We start from the raw sequence: 24544 nt of genomic DNA, 5'->3' as shown, positions 1-24544 counted from the left end.
GAAACTGCATTTATGTTTACAAAAATTTCCGCTAGAGTTCTCCACCTGATGGAGTGTTAAGTAAGCTTACAGTCTATTTAATGGCGGCTAACAAGCCTATTTCTCTATTATCTATTTGACGACTAAACAAAACAAATTCTGAACCTTTTTTGCTTCTGTTAACGATAATTGTGCAAAATATGAAGTATAATTCCAAAAGAAATATTATTTATCGTTTTTTAATGGGATTTTTTTTTTCTTATTTTAATCGAAAGTTTATCAAATACCTATGGGAGAAATGCTGGACAAAAATTTTTAAATTAATTATTTCACAGAAATTATTAGGTTAAAGTATTGGCCAATCACAATGTAGTAGGGTTGGAGACTGTGGGCGGGTCATGCCCACCTCTAGTGTAGTCACGCCCACCTGTAGTGTAATCACGCCCCTTCCAATGATGGCGGGTCATGGCTGATATCTTTCAGTTATTTTTCTATTTCTTCCACTACTTTCTCATATTTTATTAACTTTTTTTTTTTTTGTGATTTTAGAAAGATTTTATCGTAGATATTAAAAAAAAAAAAAATTGAAAAAATATTCTCAATGTTCAAGACATTTTTCAAAATTTATGGTCGTTTTAGAATAGTTTTCGCCAATATTCGGCAGTTTCACTTTACTCACCTCATTCCTATTACTTCACAAAAAGCAAAAATCATAAACTTTTCTTTTAATTTTCCTGCAGTTATTGTTTAAAAAAGTCTACTTTCTAAACTTGCAGCCCTCACAAAATATTAGCAAGTTAACATTAAGTTACCTGCCGCCTGCAGCGTAGCATTTCTAGAGGTAGCGGTGCCAGCCTGATTGGACGCCACGCACCAGTACACGCCTTCATCTTGCTCTTTCTTGCCATGGGCCACTCTCAGGAAGAACAGCGCTCCGGATGGCAACAGCACTCGATTAGATTTCGTGTCCGGGCTGGTCAAGTCCAATTTCTCACCATCCTTGTACCAGTCGATTTTTGGTTCTGGCCGGCCTTCAGCTTTACAGTTCAAGGTGGCAGGTTCATCTTTTGGGACGACCACGTCAGTTGGATGTTCTGTGATACGCGGGGAACGGTACTGGCCTGGAAAACAAAAAAAATCAAAAAGAGTTACTTACACGAATAAATAGGATATCTTTATTCATGTAAGAATGAATTGCAAGATACAGGCTGGATCTTCTTCAAATTTGGTATTTTTACCAAGTTATTTCAATTTTAAGAATGCCATAAAATGGTTTAATGGAGGTGGCCCCCATCAGGGTCACAACAATGCCCTTCTCCAATGTTCAGTACTCTCTGAAGAAAGGTTCTACATTAGACTTGCCCCTAGAACTTTTCTTCAAATGACACACCCAGAAAAAGGTGGTAGAGAAGTATGAAACCTGAATTTCCCTATAGATAGCGCTAGCCATCAGTTTAGGGTTCGTAAGACCGCTACTGCAGTGCCATCATCTCCCTCTAACAGCTGACGAAGATTTTCAACACACAACAACCGTAGTTCCATAAACCGGTATATTTTTCTATGACCTTGAAACATATCGAGTTTTGTGCCTACAAACTATGATTTTTTGCGGACAGCATTGATTTTCTGTTATCATTATTTGAAGAAAACTGTTGCAGAATCGCATCGAATGCTTTATCGAAGCTTACGGTGAACATGCTCTTGGTAAAAACACACTGTTTCGAGTGTTTCAAAAAAAATTCAAAAGTGGCGATTTTGACGTGAAAACACGAAGAACGTGGGAAACCCTTCGAAAAAGTTCGCAGACAACGGAATTGCAAGTCTTATTGGATGAAGATGATTGTAGACTGTAGATTTTATTAAAATGGCGGTTCCATCAAAAAGGGAAAGGAACGCAGGCAATCCAAAATGCCCATTGTTCCCCGCCCACCCATCATCTCATGAGAGGTACCGGGGTTTAAAAACAAATCCGGCTAAAAGTTGCCAGATGCTAATATAATAAACTAATAAAGTAGCGACAGGACAATAGGGAACATGGCGACTCAATCGTCCAGTGTACTGAATAAACCTAGAAAGTTCGTTAAGATTACCAGATGCCACAATCTCCGGTAGAGAAACATTTAACCTCCCGAAGACGAGGAATCTAGTTTTAGGATAAACGGGGCACACCTCTAGAAAGTGCCGCACAGTCTCATTGGACTCACCACAGCCAGCGCAAATTGGCGACTTGGTAAGGCCGCATTTTAGAAAAGATGGTACACTAAATTCTCATGTCCACTCAACACCTGAACCAACTGGCAGATCCGGGACCTGCTAAAACCAACTATAGCGTTTTTGACATGCCAAGAATTCCTTTAGCCTCGGTACGGCAGTCAGCTCGGAATCTCCACCGTTTCCGATGGGATGAAGATGATACTAAAAAACTCAACAAGAACAACGCGGATCAATTGAATGTTACGCAGAAAGCCGTCCCCATTCGTTTGAAAGCTATGGGAAAGATTCCTGAAAGTGGGAAAAAAATGGGTTCCGCCCATGAACTGAATGAAAGACAGCTAGGAAAATCGAAAAACCACTTGTGAAATGCTGCTCGAAAGATACAAAAGAAAATCATTTCTCCATCGAATCCGTGGCAGGTGGTTGAAAAATGGATATATTTTCAGAATCCTAAGCGTCGTAAATCATGGGTGAATATCTAGGCGAACCATCCACATCCACTGCAAGACCAAATCACTTTGGAAAGAGAAACAATGCTCTGGGTTTGGTGGGATCAGGAAGGGTGTAATCTTTTACGAGCTGCTAAAACGTGTAATTTTTACTAAAAAAAATTCCGGTTTCATACTTCTACACCTATCGTATATAAAACGCTGATCAGTGTCCAACAAATAGTTGAAAATAATACAGAAACTGTACACTGACATACCGCACTAAATGAGCAACATCTACCACTCGAATGTTCTGAGTTGTTCTGTGCTCTATTAGAGGCTAGATACTTCATTAAAGTGATATCCAGTCTGGAGTGGATGGATTTTTGGATGTTCCAGGCAGAAAGAATGACGTAACTGTTATTTTATTTTGGATAATCTCAAGCATTGAGGATTAGTACAAGAATTGTATTATAAAGAAGAGTTGCAGTCGGTTGTTGGACTGAATGGGCACGCCACCATTGAGGGGGTGTTTGCCTCTCCATTCCCCTCAGTGATGCAGCGCCGCTATTGATCCTAACTATAGCACACACATACACATACACACGCACACACAATACAAAGTCATTTTATTTCTCGTTTCCTTTCTTTTTTTCTTTTTTTTTATCGTTTGCCACTTTAGTTGGTTGTTTATTGTTGCAGTATTCCTGGCGAAGCGATTCCTTGGGGGTAGCCCAATGTGTTAGTGAAGCCTACTGGATGTTACTAGTCTGAAGCGTATCCCACTTCACAGCGCACCCTCTCTCCTTTCGTCCTCTAAGTGTACACACAAAGGTTGACCCCCCTCTTGTTCGGATCATCGATACATTCAACTGTGATTGGAGGGGTACGAAAGGGTCAACAACTTTTTCAACATTTGCATAAACAGATATAAGAAGCTTATAAGGAACTTTTGATAATTACGATATTTACATGTACGTCGTAATATAATTCTAACTTTTACCCTTACAGCCACTTATCCCACTATTGCTTAAAGTTAATAGCGGTGCTTACAGGTCTTTAAACATGGCCAACGATGTCTTGCAACTTTTATCTGGTCATGATGCAAAACCACTACAAATTTTCACTTTCTCTCATGTAAAATGATGTACTACTATGATGATATTATTGATATACTGATGATTGAACTCACGACTGAATGAGGTATGCCCCCCAAAAAAATTAATGAATCAAAAAAGTGATGATGTACATGTATGCAGATTTTTTTAAACAAAATAATTTCACTTCCGAGAGAATTGCAGTTCACTTCCTGTAACGCATCATTTCCTGTCAACCAATTTTTGATCAAATTTGGAATCTTAAAGTTACATATTTAATTCTTATAATTATTGAATAGATGTAGGCACCATGGAGCGGTTAGAAGTTAGCCCTGCAAAGCTAATATGTATTGTGGTACTGGGTTCGATTCCCCGGTCTTAGGTCTTGGATTTTATTTAATGGTTAATAAAAAGAAATTTACAGTAAAGTATGTTAGGCGGTTATAGGCTAGACCCGCAAAGCTAAGATGTATTGTTGGTTTAGTGGGTTCAATTCCCGGTGTCTAGTCCTTGGATTTTATTTTATGGTTAATATGAAAAATTTACAGTCAAGTATGTTTGGCTAGTCGCCTCCGTTTACGACACCTAATTTGGTAGTTGGACGTAAAGCCCGCCTGAAAAAAGTAGGCAATTACTTAACTTTACTTTATTGAATAGGTGAAAATTTTTTGAAATTATACTGAGATAGTAATTTAGAGTGAATCCTAACCCTAAACCTCTTCTTCAGAAGTGCTAGAACGGCTGCTTTCGCGTAAATCTCGAATAACCAGAAAAACCGATGCCCAAAAAACAAGAAATGGTACTTTGGAATAACCGATTTGGGCATAACCTGATTGGTTCGTCCCAAAGCTCGCACTTGATTGAACGAATAATGGAACTTGAACTTTTGCAAATATTTCGTTTTCGAATTTGCAAATGGTCGAGTTTTTCAAACGCAGGGATCATTTCCGTGAAAAATAAAATTAAAAAATCTACCAGATTATAATACTACATTGTTGTTGGTAAGAATTAAATGAAAAATAGTTTCCGGAAGGAAGCTTTTACCAAAAAAAATTTTCCGCTCTGAAGCAGCAAATTCAAATTCAAAAGCATTAGAAGTTGGGTGCTGAAAATTTAGCAGAAGCTTAAGACCATCAGCTTTTTCCTAGAATACCCTAGCTGATGGAACAATTTAATGGAGGTTACTGCAGCTGTCTTGAAGAAAACCTGTGATATAAATATAGAAATAAAAAAAAAAAAGAAAACAGGTCGAAGAAGGACAAATGTCTACATCAGTGAGTATTAAGTTTTGCTAGCCGGAAAGCAAAACGCTGAGGGCTGGTATTGACAGAATTGTAGTCTACAGACGGTCTACCACTCACGCCCAGGGGCGACACATATTATCCACAGCTATTTTATATATATATCAGCTAGAAGAATGGGCAAAACGGGTGAAAATAATTTCAGATGTCAGCAAACATTCTCTAGCACTGGAGGCGCCACCTCCGTCCGTCTGTTTGTACAAAATGCATGTTTGCTTCCCGCCCTTCGAAATAAATATACCATATTTGTGCCTGCCAGTGTAGTAGTAGTAGTAGTAGAGTAAGAGAATATTCATGTTGGCTGCACTGGGCTTCGCATATATATGATGCCCCATCAATTCTGGTAACACTGAATAGCGCCTTTATGGTGCCGCTTGGTCCTGACCAAGAACTTTCCGCTCAGACTGCACTCAGGATCAATAGCATTTCCTCCCCCCCCAATCTCCTGTTAGGGTCTTCTTATCAACTAAACTGCACATCCCAACCAATTCCGGCGCAATAGACTTCTTCTTCCAAAGAGAGAGAAAGAAAGATGTTTTCTTCTCGTCTTTCCCGGTGACACCCGGCGCCACATCTGTTCAACCAGAAATCTTCTATAATGGTGCATCATTAACGGTAGGTGTCAAGTGTAAGTAGATCTCAACTTACAGTTCAGCCTAGGGCGACCTTGAAGAATAATTGCAGTTACATTAACAGTATTGCATGTTCATAATTGTGTCCAAATACTGATCTTAATTTATTTGAAAGTACGCACAATTATAGTTAAATAATTACTATTCAGACGATCAGTATTCAATAGTGAGTTGTCAGTGGTTTTTTGACGTAAATTGAATTAATGTGTTGTGAAAATTTTTTCAGCATAGTAACACTGCAGCGTCTAAATCTCATGGAAAGCGTGGATGCAAAACGCATTATAAGACAACTGGCCGTTAATGTTCTTCAGTAAATCTGGTAATGATGACTGATTCCGAATGTATGCGCAACTGCTCCAACCAACCAATCCAAACAACGACCCTGACCAAGCAGACAACAAAAAATGACTATAACTCTAAAGAGTAAAGTAAAGTAATGCCTATTTTTTTCAGGCGGGCTTTACGACGTCCAACTACCAAATTAGGTGTCGTGGACGGAGGCGACTAGCAAACATACTTTGCTATTAAATTTCTTTTATTAACGATTAAATAAAATCCAAGGCCTAGAGACAGGAGAATCGAACCCACTAAACCAACAATATATCTTAGCTTTGCGGGTCTAGCCTATAACCGCCACACATTCTTTACTATAAATTTCTCATATTAACCATTAAATAAAAATCCAAGGCCTAGACCAGGGGAATCGAACCCACTAAACCAACAATACATCTTAGCATTGCGGGTCTAGCCTCTTAACCGTTCGGCTACCGAGGCGTCTTTTATAATAAAGAGTATTAAATGTATTTCTAACAACAACTGGGGCTAATCAGATTCACAGAATATGTTGGGTCAAGAAGTGAATGCTACCTTTGAAAAATCTCCTGAATAATTGCCAGCAAATCACACACTATTCTTGAGATGTCTGCGGCTGTGGGAGGCGTAATGAAAGATTTCTGCCAGAAATTGCCGGATGATTTTGCTTTTTCAGGGTAAATACTAAGAAACTTTGATCTGTTTTATAGTTTGGTAATTGATTCGCAATGAGACCTATGTTCATATAATATTTTGGTCAGCATCTTGTATCTCATCAGAACAGTCCCTTCAGCAACGTCCACAGAAGGTACTTGACTTGCTGCTACACTTATTCTATTTCTCTACCGTTCACGTAATGGTTACTTGCGTGCCAGTGTCCGTTGCAAGTGACGATTAGTGCGATTAGAGTTTGTGTGCTATCGACTTACGAAAACAGAATTAGGCTTCCCTACTTAGTACTCCTGATTTAAAACAAATTACTATTTATTTGGCGTGAACCGATCGTACCATAGAGATAGTTTAAATTAACCATAATGAGCCTCTTTTCTATTTTAACAGTACAACAATATTCCCCTCCTGTGCATCCTAGCTACAATTCCACGTTGGAAGCAATTGCTTGGCCCCTAACCCAACACAACGGGGGTGGCGTTTCCGCTCTATTTTCTCCTTTCCGCCAATCTCTGACCGTCACTACTTCGCCTAGCCCGACCGACCCTTTACAAAATTTACAATCAGGCACATTCATTTATGCTTGACGTAATTTAAAAAAAGAGTCTATTAAAGCACCTAGATGTAAAGGACGTCCGGAAGTTCAACGCAATACAGTCAATGTTTACAAAACAAAAGTTTTTCGAATAATATTTATAAATATTCTGGAGGGTCCCCTTCCCTCAGATTTCAGTGGACCTGTAAGGACATGTTCTTTGAGTTACTAATTTCTAATAACATGGTTTAGAAAGCAACGTCTCTCTCTCCTCCTCTTCAGCAGGTCCGTGATTAGAGTGACAAGGATTGCAGTACACTAAACCCAAAATGCGGACAGACCAAATGTAGTTTGGCGCAGTGCTGCCAACTCAAACTTTCTCACTGGACTGTACATGCCTCCACTTCCGCATATAGACTGTACTTCCTCTATAGTTTACAACTGGGTGGCTTAAAGAAAGCTTACTCGCCACGCCTCCTGTTTTATTAGCGGCGACGTCCACCCCCGTCCAATAAATTTCAGTTTCTTTCTTCATTTCGATCTTATTTACAAACCCCCCCTTCCACACTGTACTGTGGGGGCTAAATTGTAGTTGAATTTGAATATTTATAGGAAATACATGTTTTGCCTGGTGTATGCAAACATCCTGTTCAAATTGTTCCCAAAAAACATTGTTTCGAGAAAAATTTTATTACGTAAACTGTGGTAAAAGGAAGTCATGAGAGTTTACTCGTAAGATTTTTTTTTTTTATTGCATATTTTGAATCTCTTTGCTCAAAAAAAAATAATACTCTATGGATAGAAGCAATATGAGTATATAGGTTTCGTGACCGTAAATTGTTAAACTAAGGATTCAAGATTGGTCAAATCAAAAAACAAAAACTCGTCTTTTTTGCCAACGTTTCGACAAATATATTGTCCTTTTTTTTTTGGCATTGGCTTTCGCCATACAGCCAGCACCGTCTATGTATTCAGCCAGCACCGTCTATGTATACAGCCAGCAACGTCTATGTATACAGCCAGCAACGTCTATGTATTCAGCCAGCACCGTCAATGTATACAGCCAGCATAGTCTATGTATACAGCCAGCATCGTCTGGGTGCTTATCACTAGAATATCACTCACTCTCCATTCTTACTTATAAATACATTCGCTTCACACACTCATCCCTCTGCTATATACAACTATTTACATACAAACTTACAACTAATGGATCAGTACTCTATATTCCTGCCATCCTTACAGCTTAACCAAAATTAAAATCACCGTAATCCTTCTCTAATCATTTTCTTGCATTCATTCTATAACTTTTAAATACATTCATATTTCATTGCTAGCTCTGCAACAGATTTAAGCACATAGATGTTGGTGGAGATTATTATGTCTTCGTAGCGAAATGGTGCATCTAAATACCTGTATAAGTCGTCGAAACATTCTTTTCCTTTCTACCACATAACGTGGACATATCCATTATTATATTGTCTTGAAATCCTCCTCCTCATTGCAATCTACGCAAAGAGGAGAGAGTTGAACCTTTTGTTGATCCTGGGTAGATTCGATCCGCACACCGCGTGGTATTGCCCTCTTCAGGGCCTGGATATTACAAAAATACAAAACAATTTACAAAGTCAGTAACATAGAAAATCAGTAATACAAAAATAAACAGTAAAATACAATACAAATATGAAGAAGCAAGAAACTGTATATATGTAACTAACTATACACCTGCTTCTCCAGTTCTGGCTCTTAGTTTTCTGTAACTCAACCAACCCGCATAGCCACGTACGTTTTCAATAATTATAAAAAAATTTATAGTATTTTACTGTTTATTTGTGTATTACTGATTTTTACTGATTTTCTGTGTTACTGTATTTGTAAATTGTTTTGTATTTTTAATAGTCAGGCCCTAAAGAAGACAATATATTTGTCGAAACGTTGGCAAAAAAGACGTTTTTTTTTTTATTTGACCGATTCCTCGCCAATCTTTAATCCTAAGATAGAAGCAATACTAAGATGGAGACAACAATTTAAAGTAAAGAATTATTTGAATCACTACTTACTAGTTTCATTGTTTCCTTTTAAAACTGAATTGAATCGAAGTTGAATTAACACAGCTTCAGATAAATTAGAAACATCTCCAGATTTCAAAAGAAGCTCCTGATAAAGCAGAGTTTTTCAAATATTTCTCAATTCACTACATAATTATCACTTGACACTTCTTGTTTTTTGTTTAATTTTGTTGATTTTACTGACGACAATTGTGTCAAAAAAATCTTCAAATTGAAAACAGATCACTTCTTATACGCCTTTCTCCCATTGCAAATTGACTTGTTTTTTTCTTTTGTAGATTAGGTAAGTTTAATAAAAGTAAAGCACTATCTATTAAGAGAAATAATTTTAGCAACAATTTGATGTTTAAAAGACGCATCAAGTGTATCAATAGATTCAGTTGATGTGAAATTCCGTTGTTGATACTTGTATTCAAAATATTTAGAGATAACAGAACATAACCTTCTGGCGAACGTTGCAAACCACTTTCTGTTCCACTCAAGCAGTGTTGCTAACATAATTTCTTTTAATAGACAGTGCTTAACTTTTATTATACTTGCCTCATCCACCAAAAAACAAAAACCAACACACTAACACTCTCTCGTAAAAGCTTACTTTTTGGTGTCTGTATGTGCGCGAGTACTAACAAAACTTTGTGTAGCCAGCCACCAAAACTTCTGCGCCCCCACCAACCAACTTCTGTAATCAGCAACTATTCCTTCTTGCAGGGTTGTACAAGCAGGCATGCCACAGGGAAATTTATTTCACTCGTTTGTCCCACTTTTTTTTTTTTCTTTTACTTGTCCAACCCTTCCTCCCTTGCACACTGCCAGTTAATAACTTCGGACTAGACGAGGGGGAAAAGTTGGTAGATAAAATATTACTTGGCGGCTAGCGGACACGTCACATTCAGGCGACCATATTTTTTTTCTCTGCACGTGCTTCAACCTCAGCAACTTGGGTTTTATTTGCCTCTCTTACAACTTAAAGACGATCTTTCCTTAAGCTTTGCAACGTCTCTGGTGTTTTATCTTGTGGAGTCCATTCTTCTCTTACGGATCTTACAGAATGTTAGTGGCTATAACCTTCTAACAGAAGGTGGCACGTTACTGAACAAATTTTCATTTTCGAGGTTTCCTATACACTTTTCAATAACATCATTTTTGACGTGAATACGTCTTTAAATTTGCTATCATATGGAGGCAATCCAAAAAAAACCTAATGATAACAAAATCGGGGGATACAGTTTGGCATTATAGTTTCGAATCTATCGTCTACATCCAAAATTAAAATTATACCACTGGATAGCTAAAGGATCAAAGAATACATTACGATAAGCGAGGACTGTGACGCATCGCGCGCGGTGGAGGGGGAAGAGCCGCCATTTTGAGATCATTTTGCTGCGTATCGAGATTTGCAATTAGCAGTAACTTTTGACTCGGAGAAGCTACGATGTTCGTTTAAGTTTTAATCGTCAGCTGTCGTCACAATCTATCGATTGTATATAAAACATTAGTGCAAAATAGTGGCAATGAATATAATAAGGTGTTAGAATAAAAAAATATTATCAAAAATATATAATGTCGGCCTATACGCGTCGAAAAGCCAAAACCAAATACAGAGTTCGTATACAGTTGGAAAGGGCTTCTCAAGAACAACCGAATCGTAATAATAAAACACCATATGACCGGAGTCAAGCTGTGCCGGAAATGTAAAAGAATGAATGCGGCCGAGCGGATCAACGACGGTGTCAGTACATCTGCAGCTGGGGCCGGTTGAAATTATGCAAGTGGATGATGAAGTCGCTTCTACATCGACAACGGACTGTATAGGCATAGATTGTGTTCGATCGTCGATTTGTTTCCTTGATTTCATCCTAAATACATAAATAAAAATATTTTATATAAAAAATATAACCCGTTACGTAAACGTAATTCACGTACAACACACGGCCGAGTCCATGACACAGCCACACGTTAATTTTTTTTTAATAATTAATACAGTGTTTTTATTTTGAAATATGATATAAAATATCGCTGAGAGAGGTGAAAAAATAAATCAGTAATAATAATAGCTTGTATGCTGATTTTGAATGGTATTGTACCACTCAAAGCCGCCTATTGAATCACCTCAGACCGGGTGATCAGTTTTCGAGTACATCATCATAAGAGCATACATCGATTAAGCGGGCAGGTGGTAATGATAATTGAAATGTAAACTCAGGCCATGAGTATTAGCAAAAAAAAAAAAGAAGTGGAGGGCGCGTGTTCGCAAGAGTGTCTCTTGCATTGAAGTGAGTCTGAGTGTGTGACACGATCACAACATACACAGCTGATTGACAGTGTTGCCACTACAATTCTGGTCTAGAACCACACAGGTACTGCATAACCTCCCTTACTGATGCGCTTTCATCATCCGTCTGACGTCATCACAACACACTCCTCCATATAACTTACTAACACACGACTTATCTCGTCGTACTGTACTCCCTTTAAGTTGATCCCCCTTTTAAGTCATTAGGTCGCCATCATCTTCTTTAAATAATATCTTTCTACCTGGCATTAGATAATTTCCAAAGCTAGAAATTTACTCTCCAGACTAGGGAAGACGTGTATAACTCCAGATGCAGCTTGCATGAGATAGCACCACCGCCGCCGCATGGAGGTGCAACTAAGCGTAAAAAAAAACATGGCGGCTGAAATATTTGGGACTATTGGTTGGCCGTCGACCAAACCCAGGCGTCCTCAAGACGCACACCGAGACCTTATCTCGGCACTTGGCAATTTGGCAACCTATCTATCTACCTACCTACCTACTCACCACCATAACTAGGATCTCGCAGGTTCATGAAGGCGCCTCTTTAAAAGAACGTCTACAGAGTTTCTCCAATGTAAGATTTACAATCTATACAGCAAAAATTTATTATAATAGCAAAATACAAGAACAAAAATATGTCATGTTTTTTTTTGTCATTAACACGAATTTTTCTTAGAACAAAGTTTAAATTTCGAATTTTTAGCTAATTTAATTCGTCCTAACAACACCCCCCCTCTTTCCCTTGGTTTGTAATTCCCTTTGTTTCTAATATTTTAATAAAACTTTGTTAAAGTGATTAAAAATGCATAAATTTACAACTTATTCTCTAGAAATGTCCATAAAGTCATTTATAGTGGAGTACTTTTAAAGCTACCTTTATATTTCGTTTTGCTCCCTTAATAAAATTTTTATTTTAGAAAACTAGCGTCCATGCTTACGAGGTGAGCGGAAGTCACTAATGATCTGAGATTAGATGTAAGGTAAGTAGGGGGAAGACGCCAGTCGGGGGAAGACGCAAGTACCTTCAGATTTTGCATATCTACAACTGGATGACAGCTATTCCTACGTTAGAGCGTGTAGTCATCAACTGTGAATACCGTGCTTGTGAATATTTCTTTTTATATCTAGTTTAATCGTCGTTAAACTGAAAATTCAACTCTTTGAACTTGGTGAGTACACATATTATAATATTTCGTTGTCGATTCTTAAGGTTTGGTGACGGATTGACCAGATTAAACGTAATAATTCCGTGATATTTGTGTCGTGTGCATCTTGGTGAGTACGTGTTAGCTTGAAACAACATGGCTGAAGCCGTAGAACAAAAATAAATCTATGTGGCGTCTTCCGCCAGTGCTTGCGGTAAGATGCCATCTATTGAACTGTTTCAATTTCATATTTATTCTCATTCATTATTACATTTTGGGAATTTGAATGACAACCAAGAAGTCAACGCACCTCTGGCAATAGCTTCAAGAAGCAGCAGCGGTTCCAACATGGCAATTGCTTCAACAAGCAGCAGCGGTGCCAACACTTCTTTTGAAGAAATTAGTCCTATTCGCAGATTTCAAAAACCCAAGCAAACGCGAAGAAAGAAACAAACTGCTGAAGTCCTTACGACAGTGGGGAAACAGGAGGCATTGAGAAGAAAGGCTGCTCTGCCGACAAAAAAAAAAAGGGGGAAAAGTACTGCAGAAAAAGAAAAGGAAGGACAGTTCATCTTCAGCATCCTCCGCTCCCGATAATTTGGTAATGACCAGTGGTGAGAGTGACATTGAAGAGGTGGACGATGATTTTTGTATTGAGTGTAAAGGATATTTTTATGATAGGGAAGGGCCCAAAATGGGATTGGCTTCAATGCATAACATGCAAGAGATGGCTACATGAAATTTGCAGCAAAGACAATTTGCAATGCAAAAAATGTTAAAAATTAAACAAAAAAATGTCTTTTGTTCGGTGTTCCTTCCCCTCAGTGTTTAATGAGAATATTTTGCTGTTTACCTAACATTAAATTTGTAATTTTTTCTTTCTCAATTTATATCTTAAGATATTGTTGCATCTTCCCCCGCATCAACTGGCATCTTCCCCACATGATGAGGGGAAGATGCCAGTTTTGACAAATTTCATTCAAATGCATTTTTAATGGTTTTGCATTTAATTAAATATACTAATATCTATATGTAATTAAAGAATAAAAAACAACCTAGACGTTGATTCATTTGTTGTTTCTCGATAACCCAGTTTCTACAAAACGGAAATAAGTGTTAAGTGTGGCATCTTCCCCCCACTTACCTTATATAAGAATCTATAGAGCAATGATTCTCAACCTTTATTTTGTTTTGTCGCGGCGGCACACTTTTAACTATTTCAAAATTTGGCTCGTACACTAACAATAAGATAAGTTTAAAAGTATTTTACTTATTTTATTATACACTGTGTAAAATAGTTTATGTTTATTTTCAATATAAAATAAAATAATATGTACTGTACAATTAACAACAGTATATGTTTATTAAGGGATTAATTACAAGTTAATAGTAAGAATACTTTTAATGAGAAATTTGAGCTTGATGTTTTTTGATAATTACAGTTTATATTTGGTCGTATAATTGATAATGCTACTCTCATATCGTCTTCTACATTTCATACTGTATGCATTTCTCTAAAATTTGGCGGCAAACTTCAAAAACTTTCGCGCGACAAGCAAAAAGTGCCGCGGCACAGTTGTTGAGAATTACAGGATCTAGAATTACAGGCTCTTCAGCCTGTCCAAAATAAATTGTATATTTCAATTTTATTAAAACAAATGAAAATTTCATTTATTAAAGTAAAGATATTTTTTCAAAAAGAATTTTAAATGTGATAGGTTTGAAATTGAATAGAATTATATTAAAATACAGTACGTAATATATAGGACTGCCGCCATTTTCATTCAAACACAGGTTTAGATATTTATTTGTTTATTTACTTTGCAATATGTGAAAATAAATATATAAAACTGTCAAAGTTGGGAGTTTTTCAACGTTACGCTTTTTCGTGCAGTTTTTGACTATCAAAAACAGGCAGTTTTAAAACATTTAAATGTTATTGAACAACGTAAAATAATAATTTGTGTGTACAAATGATCTACAGAGTTTTTTTACACACTATGATCCTTGCGGCTCTTGGTAAGATTTATTAAAATTATTTGAGGAGAAAATGGCTCTCTAATTAAAATAGGCTGGCTGACCCCTGGCTCTAGAGCAATGGAGAAGGATTCAGTGGTGTTCGTCGTCGGATAATTAGATCTAGAAATGATGCGCGAGTTTTGGTAGGCCTCTCTTAATGTCAGTATAATGTACGGAGTACATATGTAAGTCTTAAGCGCCACGGTAGTCGAGCGGTTAAGAGGCGAGACCTGCAAAGCTAATATGCATTGTGGTACTGGGCTTGATTCCCGGTCTTAGGCCTTGGATTTTATTTAATGGTTAAATGAGAAATAGTAAAGTATGTTTGCTAGTCGCCTCCGTCCACGACACCTAGTAAATGGTAGTTGGACGTTAAGCCCCGCTTGAAAAAAATAGGCGATTACTTTACTTTACTTTTTATAGATAAGTCTCATGTCGAGTTTAAGGGTAACTAAAAATTATTTCTACAAAATTATTGAATTTTTGGTAACTAGTCCTTTATTTGGCACTTTCAATTATAGGCATCTGGTAGGCTGTAATTTGTGGGCTAAAAATATTCTGGTAAATTTAGGTAACTGTAAGGCGAGCTTTTTTAATTTTTTGGGATATTAAATGGCCAGAGCTAACTTAATCGGATAAAAAAAAAAAAAATGCAAGAATACCAAGAGAGAAGAAATTGAGCTGACACAGAGGAGGTGGGAGATCTTGATGTTGGAGTGCAGCTGGCACGTTGCAATTTCCTCTCTCAGCTGACAGTACAAAAGGAAGCTGTAAGTTGTGTGGGGGGGGAGGTCGAGTAAGGAGTAACCAAGTAATGGAAGAAATCGTAAATAAGGTGGCGGAGTTGTTAATGGAAGGGCTAGCTGGATGGCCCAGCAGCCGCAGCAGCAGCAGTAGCAGATAAAGTGAAAATCTGATGATAAATTGCAGTTATAAATCCGCAGACAAGTGGTGGTGGGTGGTTGGCGGAGGGGCAGAAACTTGGCCGTTATGTGAACGGGTGATCCTGGCCGCCCCTTGAGTCTGTGGGCGGTGGAGGAGGTGGAAACTAACTTAGTGGAGGCCATCTTAGTTAGCGTTATCTAGTCTGGTGCCAGCGTTGCCCTCCACGACGCATTCTCCTGTGAACAGCACACAGGGCACGCCACAAGACACTGGCCCAAATCCAAACTGCAGCTTCCTTTTACCACACCACCAGTCGTCTTGGACAAGCAGCTACCAAGTCTTCACAACAATCACAACCAATAATAACGGCCGAAAGAAAAAGTAAATGCGGTCTTTCTTTGACTCAAAATATTTTCTTACTAATTGCGATTTCTTTCACCTTCTTTTTTTCCAACAATACCGTATTGGCAGAATTCTTCATTCTAAAATGGGCGCTTACGTCAATCCGATTATGGACAAAATGAAAACACGACAGATTTTTACGAAATTTTATACAATTATAGACAATAGATGCCTCCATATACAGATGAAATATAAACAAAATCCATTGAGTAGTTTTAGAGATATTTGATGTTAAAGATTTCACTGTTTCAAACGAAACCAAACTTTAACTCTAAATATCTCGTTTCCTACTCGACAGATTTTTACGAAATTTTATACAATTATAGACAATAGATGCTGCCATATACAGATGAAATATAAACAAAATCCATTGAGTAGTTTTAGAGATATTTGATGTTAAAGATTTCACCGTTTCAAACAAAACCAAACTTTAACTTAAAATATCTCGTTTCCTACTCGACAGATTTTTACGAAATTTTATACAATTATAGACAATAGATGCCTCCATATACAGATGAAATATAAACAAAATCCATTGAGTAGTTTTAGAGATATTTGATGTTAAAAATTTCACCGTTTCAAACAAAACCAAACTTTAACTCAAAATATCTCGTTTCCTACTCGACAGATTTTTACGAATTTTTATACAATTATAGATAATAGTTGTCTCTATATACAGATGAAATATAAACAAAATCTATTGAGTAGTTTTCAAGATATTTGATGTTAAATATTTCACAGTTTTAAAAGATACCAAAATTTAACACTAAACATCTAGTTTCCTACTCGACAGATTTTTACGAAATTTTACGAGGGGGTACCCAAAAATAACCGGAATTGCGTTGCCGCGCATGGAGCTTATGTAGTACGCATTTCTGCCGCTAGACGTGTATAGCGCAATTCCTTGCCAGTTCAGTCCTGCCTGTGTTGTCTGCCTGGCTTGTTCTGTTCATCTGCAGTGATTGTTTTTACCAGCGCTGTTTTGTTTTTTTTTTCGTTTTTTATGATGGCAAGTTTAAGTGAACAACGTGCAGCTCTGAAATTTTGTTTTCTACTCGGCAAAAATGCTGCTGAAAGTGTTTTAATGTTGAAAACAGCTTACAAAGATGACGCTATGGGAAAACTCAAGTATACGAGTGGTTTACTCGGTTTAAAAATGGCGACATGTCGATTGATGACAAACCTCGTTCTGGACGTCCATCAACTGCCCGAATCGGCGAAAATGTTGAAAAAATTCGAGAGCTGGTGTTCACAGACCGTCGACAGACAATTGATCAACTGTCAGAGAGTAGTGGGTTATCTTGGAGCTCGGTTCAGCGAATTTTAACGGAAGATTTGGGGATGAAAAGGGTTGCTGCCAAGTTTGTTCCTCGAGTTCTGACTGACAATCAAAAAGAACATCGAGTTGAAACATGTGCTTTGAAACAACAGCTTGAAACTGATCCAGACTTTCTGTCAAAGGTCATTACTGGTGATGAGTCATGGTGCTATGGTTATGACCCAGAAACAAAGCAACAGTCGAGCCAATGGAAGACGTCATCTTCACCCCGACCAAAAAAATGTCGTCAAGTCAAGTCAAACATCAAAACAATGCTGATTTGCTTTTTTGATGCCAAAGGCGTAGTCCATTCAGAGTTTGTCCCCCCAGGTCAAACCTCAATCAAACCTTGTATTTGGAAGTTTTGAAAAGATTGCGCAATAGTGTTCGCCAAAAAAGACCCGATTTGTGGCAAACAGGAGACTGGTTCTTCCACCACGACAATGCACCTGCACACACAGCCATCTCTGTTATACAGTTTTTGGCTAAAAATGGCATGGTTCCGCTGCCCCACGCACCTTACTCGCCTGACCTGGCTCCGTGCGACTTTTTCTTATTTCCACGCATGAAAAAGGGCATGAAAGGTCACCGATTTGACAACATTGAAGAGGTCAAGAAAAAAACGAAGAAGGAGCTGTCAGCCATTTCTAAAGATGACTACAAAAAATGTTTCGAACAGTGGAAGCACCGGTGGGACAAATGTATTAGTTGTAATGGATAGTATTTTGAAGGGGATAAGGTTGTTCTGTAAAAAATTTGTATATAAATAGCTTTTAAAAAATAATTCCGGTTTTTTTTGGGTACCCCCTCGTATACAATTATAGACAATAGATGCCTCCATATACAGATGAAATATAATAAAAATCTATCGAGTAGTTTTAGAGATATTTGATGTTAAAGATTTCACCGTTTCAAACAAAACCAAACTTTAACTCAAAATATCTCGTTTCCTACTCGACAGATTTTTATGAAATTTTATACAATTATAGACAATAGATGCCTCCATATACAGATGAAATATAAACAAAATCCATTGAGTAGTTTTAGAGATATTTGATGTTAAAGATTTCACCGTTTCAAACAAAACAAAACTTTAACTCTAAATATCTTGTTTCCTACTCGACAGATTTTTACGAAATTTTATACAATTATAGACAATAGATACAGATGAAATATAAACAAAATCTATTGAGTAGTTTTCAAGATATTTGATGTTAAAGATTTCACCGTTTCAAACAAAACCAAACTTTAACTCAAAATATCTCGTTTCCTACTCGACAGATTTTTACGAAATTTTATACAATTATAGACAATAGTTGTCTCCTTACATAGATAAAATATAAACAAAATCTATCGGGTAGGTTTCAAGATATTTGATGTTAAAGATTTCACCGTTTCAAACAAAACCAAAATTTAACTCAAAATATCTAGTTTCATACTCGACAGATTTTTACGAATTTTTATACAATTATAGACATAATTCGTCTCCATGTACAGGTGAAATATAAAGAAAATCTATGGAGTAGTTTTCGAGGTATTTGATGTTAAAGATTTCACCGTTTTAAAAGATACCAAAATTTAACTCTAAATATCTAGTTTCCTACTCGACAGATTTTTATGAAATTTTATACAATTATAGACATAATTCGTCTCCATGTACAGGTGAAATATAAAGAAAATCTATGGAGTAGTTTTCGAGGTATTTGATGTTTAAGATTTCACCGTTTCAAACAAAACCAAACTTTAACTCAAAATATCTCGTTTCCTACACGACAGATTTTTACGAAATTTTATACAATTATAGACAATAGATGTCTCTATATACAGATGAAATATAAAGAAAATCTATCGAGTAGTTTTCAAGATATTTGATGTTAAAGATTTCACCGTTTCAAACAAAACCAAACTTTAACTCAAAATATCTCGTTTCCTACACGACAGATTTTTACGAAATTTTATACAATTATAGACATAATTCGTCTCCATGTACAGGTGAAATATAAAGAAAATCTATGGAGTAGTTTTCGAGGTATTTGATGTTTAAGATTTCACCGTTTCAAACAAAACCAAACTTTAACTCAAAATATCTCGTTTCCTACACGACAGATTTTTACGAAATTTTATACAATTATAGACAATAGTTGTCTCTATATACAGATGAAATATAAAGAAAATCTATCGAGTAGTTTTCGAGGTATTTGATGTTTAAGATTTCACCGTTTCAAACAAAACCAAACTTTAACTCAAAATATCTCGTTTCCTACACGACAGATTTTTACGAAATTTTATACAATTATAGACATAATTCGTCTCCATGTACAGGTGAAATATAAAGAAAATCTATGGAGTAGTTTTCGAGGTATTTGATGTTAAAGATTTCACCGTTTCAAACAAAACCAAACTTTAACTCAAAATATCTCGTTTCCTACACGACAGATTTTTACGAAATTTTATACAATTATAGACAATAATTGTCTCCATGTACAGGTGAAATATAAAGAAAATCTATCGAGTAGTTTTCAAGATATTTGATGTTAAAGATTTCACCGTTTCAAACAAAACCAAACTTTAACTCAAAATATCTCGTTTCCTACACGACAGATTTTTACGAAATTTTATACAATTATAGACAATAATTGTCTCCATGTACAGGTGAAATATAAAGAAAATCTATCGAGTAGTTTTCAAGATATTTGATGTTAAAGATTTCACCGTTTCAAACAAAACCAAACTTTAACTCAAAATATCTCGTTTCCTACACGACAGATTTTTACGAAATTTTATACAATTATAGACATAATTCGTCTCCATGTACAGGTGAAATATAAAGAAAATCTATGGAGTAGTTTTCGAGGTATTTGATGTTTAAGATTTCACCGTTTCAAACAAAACCAAACTTTAACTCAAAATATCTCGTTTCCTACACGACAGATTTTTACGAAATTTTATACAATTATATACAATAGATGTCTCCATATACAGATGAAATATAAAGAAAATCTATGGAGTAGTTTTCGAGGTATTTGATGTTTAAGATTTCACCGTTTCAAACAAAACCAAACTTTAACTCAAAATATCTCGTTTCCTACACGACAGATTTTTACGAAATTTTATACAATTATAGACATAATTCGTCTCCATGTACAGGTGAAATATAAAGAAAATCTATGGAGTAGTTTTCGAGGTATTTGATGTTTAAGATTTCACCGTTTCAAACAAAACCAAACTTTAACTCAAAATATCTCGTTTCCTACACGACAGATTTTTACGAAATTTTATACAATTATAGACATAATTCGTCTCCATGTACAGGTGAAATATAAAGAAAATCTATGGAGTAGTTTTCGAGGTATTTGATGTTAAAGATTTCACCGTTTTAAAAGATACCAAAATTTAACTCTAAATATCTAGTTTCCTACTCGACAGATTTTTATGAAATTTTATACAATTATAGACATAATTCGTCTCCATGTACAGGTGAAATATAAAGAAAATCTATGGAGTAGTTTTCGAGGTATTTGATGTTTAAGATTTCACCGTTTCAAACAAAACCAAACTTTAACTCAAAATATCTCGTTTCCTACTCGACAGATTTTTACGACTATTTATACAATTATAGACAATAATTGTCTCCATGTACAGATGAAATATAAACAAAATCTATCGAGTAGTTTTCAAGATATTTGATGTTAAAGATTTCACCGTTTCAAACAAAACCAAAATTTAACTCAAAATATCTAGTTTCATACTCGACAGATTTTTACGAATTTTTATACAATTATAGACATAATTCGTCTCCATGTACAGGTGAAATATAAAGAAAATCTATGGAGTAGTTTTCGAGGTATTTGATGTTAAAGATTTCACCGTTTTAAAAGATACCAAAATTTAACTCTAAATATCTCGTTTCCTACACGACAGATTTTTACGAAATTTTATACAATTATAGACATAATTCGTCTCCATGTACAGGTGAAATATAAAGAAAATCTATGGAGTAGTTTTCGAGGTATTTGATGTTAAAGATTTCACCGTTTTAAAAGATACCAAAATTTAACTCTAAATATCTCGTTTCCTACACGACAGATTTTTACGAAATTTTATACAATTATAGACATAATTCGTCTCCATGTACAGGTGAAATATAAAGAAAATCTATGGAGTAGTTTTCGAGGTATTTGATGTTTAAGATTTCACCGTTTCAAACAAAACCAAACTTTAACTCAAAATATCTCGTTTCCTACTCGACAGATTTTTACGAAATTTTATACAATTATAGACAATAGATGCTGCCATATACAGATGAAATATAAACAAAATCTATCGAGTAGTTTTCAAGATATTTGATGTTAAAGATTTCACCGTTTCAAACAAAACCAAAATTTAACTCAAAATATCTAGTTTCATACTCGACAGATTTTTACGAATTTTTATACAATTATAGACATAATTCGTCTCCATGTACAGGTGAAATATAAAGAAAATCTATGGAGTAGTTTTCGAGGTATTTGATGTTTAAGATTTCACCGTTTCAAACAAAACCAAACTTTAACTCAAAATATCTAGTTTCCTACTCGACAGATTTTTATGAAATTTTATACAATTATAGACATAATTCGTCTCCATGTACAGGTGAAATATAAAGAAAATCTATGGAGTAGTTTTCGAGGTATTTGATGTTTAAGATTTCACCGTTTTAAAAGATACCAAAATTTAACTCTAAATATCTGGTTTCATACTCGACAGATTTTTTCGAAATTTTATACAATTATAGACAAAAGTGGTCTCCATATACAGGTGAAATATAACCAAAATCTATCAAGTAGTTTTCGAGATATTTGATGTTAAAAATGGTGTATCGCAATGAGCACCTTTTCGGGCACCTAGTGCGTCGTTGTGGCAGAGAACATAGTTTTGTAAGATCAAAAAGATTCAGGAAACAATTTTTCGTGCCCGTCTTGATCTGTGAGTAGATCACTATGAGGAGTGATTGTCCAAGTCTCCGACTAACCACTACACAGCTGGTACACCAGTTGGGGCTTCCTCTACCCAGCCGAGACTTTCTACGCCATCGATTGCTATCCCCACCACAACAGTCTTTCTTACTGCTCTCTCTCTGTACCCGCATGAGATGCGGGGTTGCTGTCCGCATGTAGTACACGTGTCTTGTTTGGCCCTTCAACAACCGTTTCCTTCTCTCGCTTGGTCCTTTTTCTTTTTCCTTTTTTACCCCGCAGCATCTACAGAGGGTCGACATGTGATGTGTGCGTAACCTACTGAGGTGTACTGCCATCTAGATAAACATAGTGATGTACCCCACCCAAAGACATTTTTCTATGTCCCTACCGGAAGCGGATGACTTTTTCTTTTTTTTTTTTTTTGGTGACATCCTAAACATACGAGATACTCTTTCTCCGTTCATAGGGCAGATTTTTAATATTAGGGTTTTTTACTCTGGAGACATCTCAGGGTCAAAATCACTGATTTAATCCAATTATTATGGTTTTTGTTAGTTTACTTTTCTTTTTTTTTAATGATTCTGCATCAAAAAAAATATTAAAACTCGTGTTCCAAGGTCTCTGGTCTTCCAAATTAATTTTTTACAATTAGCGGCTTGCATTGATTGGTCATTTTCCATAATTTTAAACTGATCTTTTCTGCATCGTAAAAAGAAAACATCAATTTCATAATTATTTTGCATGCCTCTTTTCAAAAATAATACAAATACAAATAAATAAATACAAAAATGTATTCAACCCAATAGAAAATTTAAGTTCAAAAAAATCTAATCTGAAAAAATTTTCCGATTTTATGGAAAATGAAATTTAACGAACATAAAGTTACACTATAAACTTTCCAAAAATAAGTACATTTATAGTACTCATTTACCTTTACAGTTATACACAACAACTGCAGTAAATTGCCGTTTTTTCAGCAGTATTTCTGTAGGAGGTGATAAAATTTGGAAGTTTTCATTTCCTTCGAATTTCGAATGGCTGTATTTCCTGTTTCTTTTGGTGTAATTTCTTCAAAAACATGTTCAACTGTAGAAACATGTTCAGCACTACAATTGTGTATAATTGCAGCTTTTCAGCAGTATTTTTCTAGGTGATGTAAGATGATAAAAATTGGGAGTTTTCATTTCCTTCAAATTTTGAATGGCTGTATTTCCTGTTCTTCAAAAACATGTTCAACTGTAGAAACATGTTCAGCACTAACATCGTGCTTAATTGCACCTTTTCAGCAGTATTTTTCTAGGTGATGTAAGATGATAAAGTTTGGGAGTTTTCATTTCCTTCAAATTTTGAATGGCTGTATTTCCTGTTTCTTTTGGTGTAATTTCTTCAAAAACATGTTCAACTGTAGAAACATGTTCAGCACTAACATCGTGCTTAATTGCACCTTTTCAGCAGTATTTTTCTAGGTGATGTAAGATGATAAAGTTTGGGAGTTTTCTTTTCCTTCAAATTTTGAATGGCTGTATTTCCTGTTCTTCGAAAACATGTTCAACTGTAGAAACATGTTCAGCACTACAATTGTGCACAATTGCAGCTTTTCAGCAGTATTTTTCTAGGTGATGTAAGATGATAAAGTTTGGGAGTTTTCATTTCCTTCAAATTTTGAATGGCTGTATTTCCTGTTCTTCGAAAACATGTTCAACTGTAGAAACATGTTCAGCACTACAATTGTGCACAATTGCAGCTTTTCAGCAGTATTTTTCTAGGTGATGTAAGATGATAAAGTTTGGGAGTTTTCATTTCCTTCAAATTTTGAATGGCTGTATTTCCTGTTTCTTTTGGTGTAATTTCTTCAAAAACATGTTCAACTGTAGAAACATGTTCAGCACTACAATTGTGCACAATTGCAGCTTTTCAGCAGTATTTTTCTAGGTGATGTATGGTGATAAAAGTTTGGGAGTTTTCATTTCCTTCAAATTTCGAATGGCTTTTTTTTCCTTTTTTTTATGGTTTAAGGCGCGTCAACATCTAGGTCATTGGCGCCCGGAGCTTTTTTCAGTGTACTGCCGGACTCCGGATAGTGTTCTCTCGTTACAGACAACACCGTCCATCACCGGACAGTGAGCTGTAAGATGCTCCTAGGAAGAGAAAATCTATGGGTCAGCATCTGGATTCAAACCCGGAACTTCCGCGTGGGAGTCCAGTATGCTAACCGCATAGCTAATCCCTTCCCTCGAATGGCTGTCGATCATTAAACATCAATTACGTTGTGGAAATACGCGCAT

General features: G+C 36.0%; 1 protein-coding gene across 3 annotated transcripts in view; it reads right to left on the bottom strand.

The window, feature by feature from the left end:
- Positions 1-24544, bottom strand: part of LOC141446184 (roundabout homolog 2-like) — a 63873-nt gene that overhangs the window by 30175 nt on the left and 9154 nt on the right. For all 3 annotated transcript variants that reach the window (XM_074112664.1, XM_074112665.1, XM_074112666.1), the window contains exon 3: positions 792-1100. In XM_074112664.1, the coding sequence (XP_073968765.1) occupies positions 792-1100 (309 nt within the window). The remainder of the gene's footprint in view (positions 1-791; positions 1101-24544) is intronic.

This window comes from Rhodnius prolixus, unplaced genomic scaffold, assembly GCF_049639745.1.
Source record: "Rhodnius prolixus isolate KJV_2025 unplaced genomic scaffold, Rpr scaffold_1, whole genome shotgun sequence".
NCBI classification, from domain to species: domain Eukaryota; kingdom Metazoa; phylum Arthropoda; class Insecta; order Hemiptera; family Reduviidae; genus Rhodnius; species Rhodnius prolixus.
The sequence above is the reverse complement of the archived record's forward strand: the minus strand, read 5'-3'. Positions and strand labels throughout refer to the sequence as shown.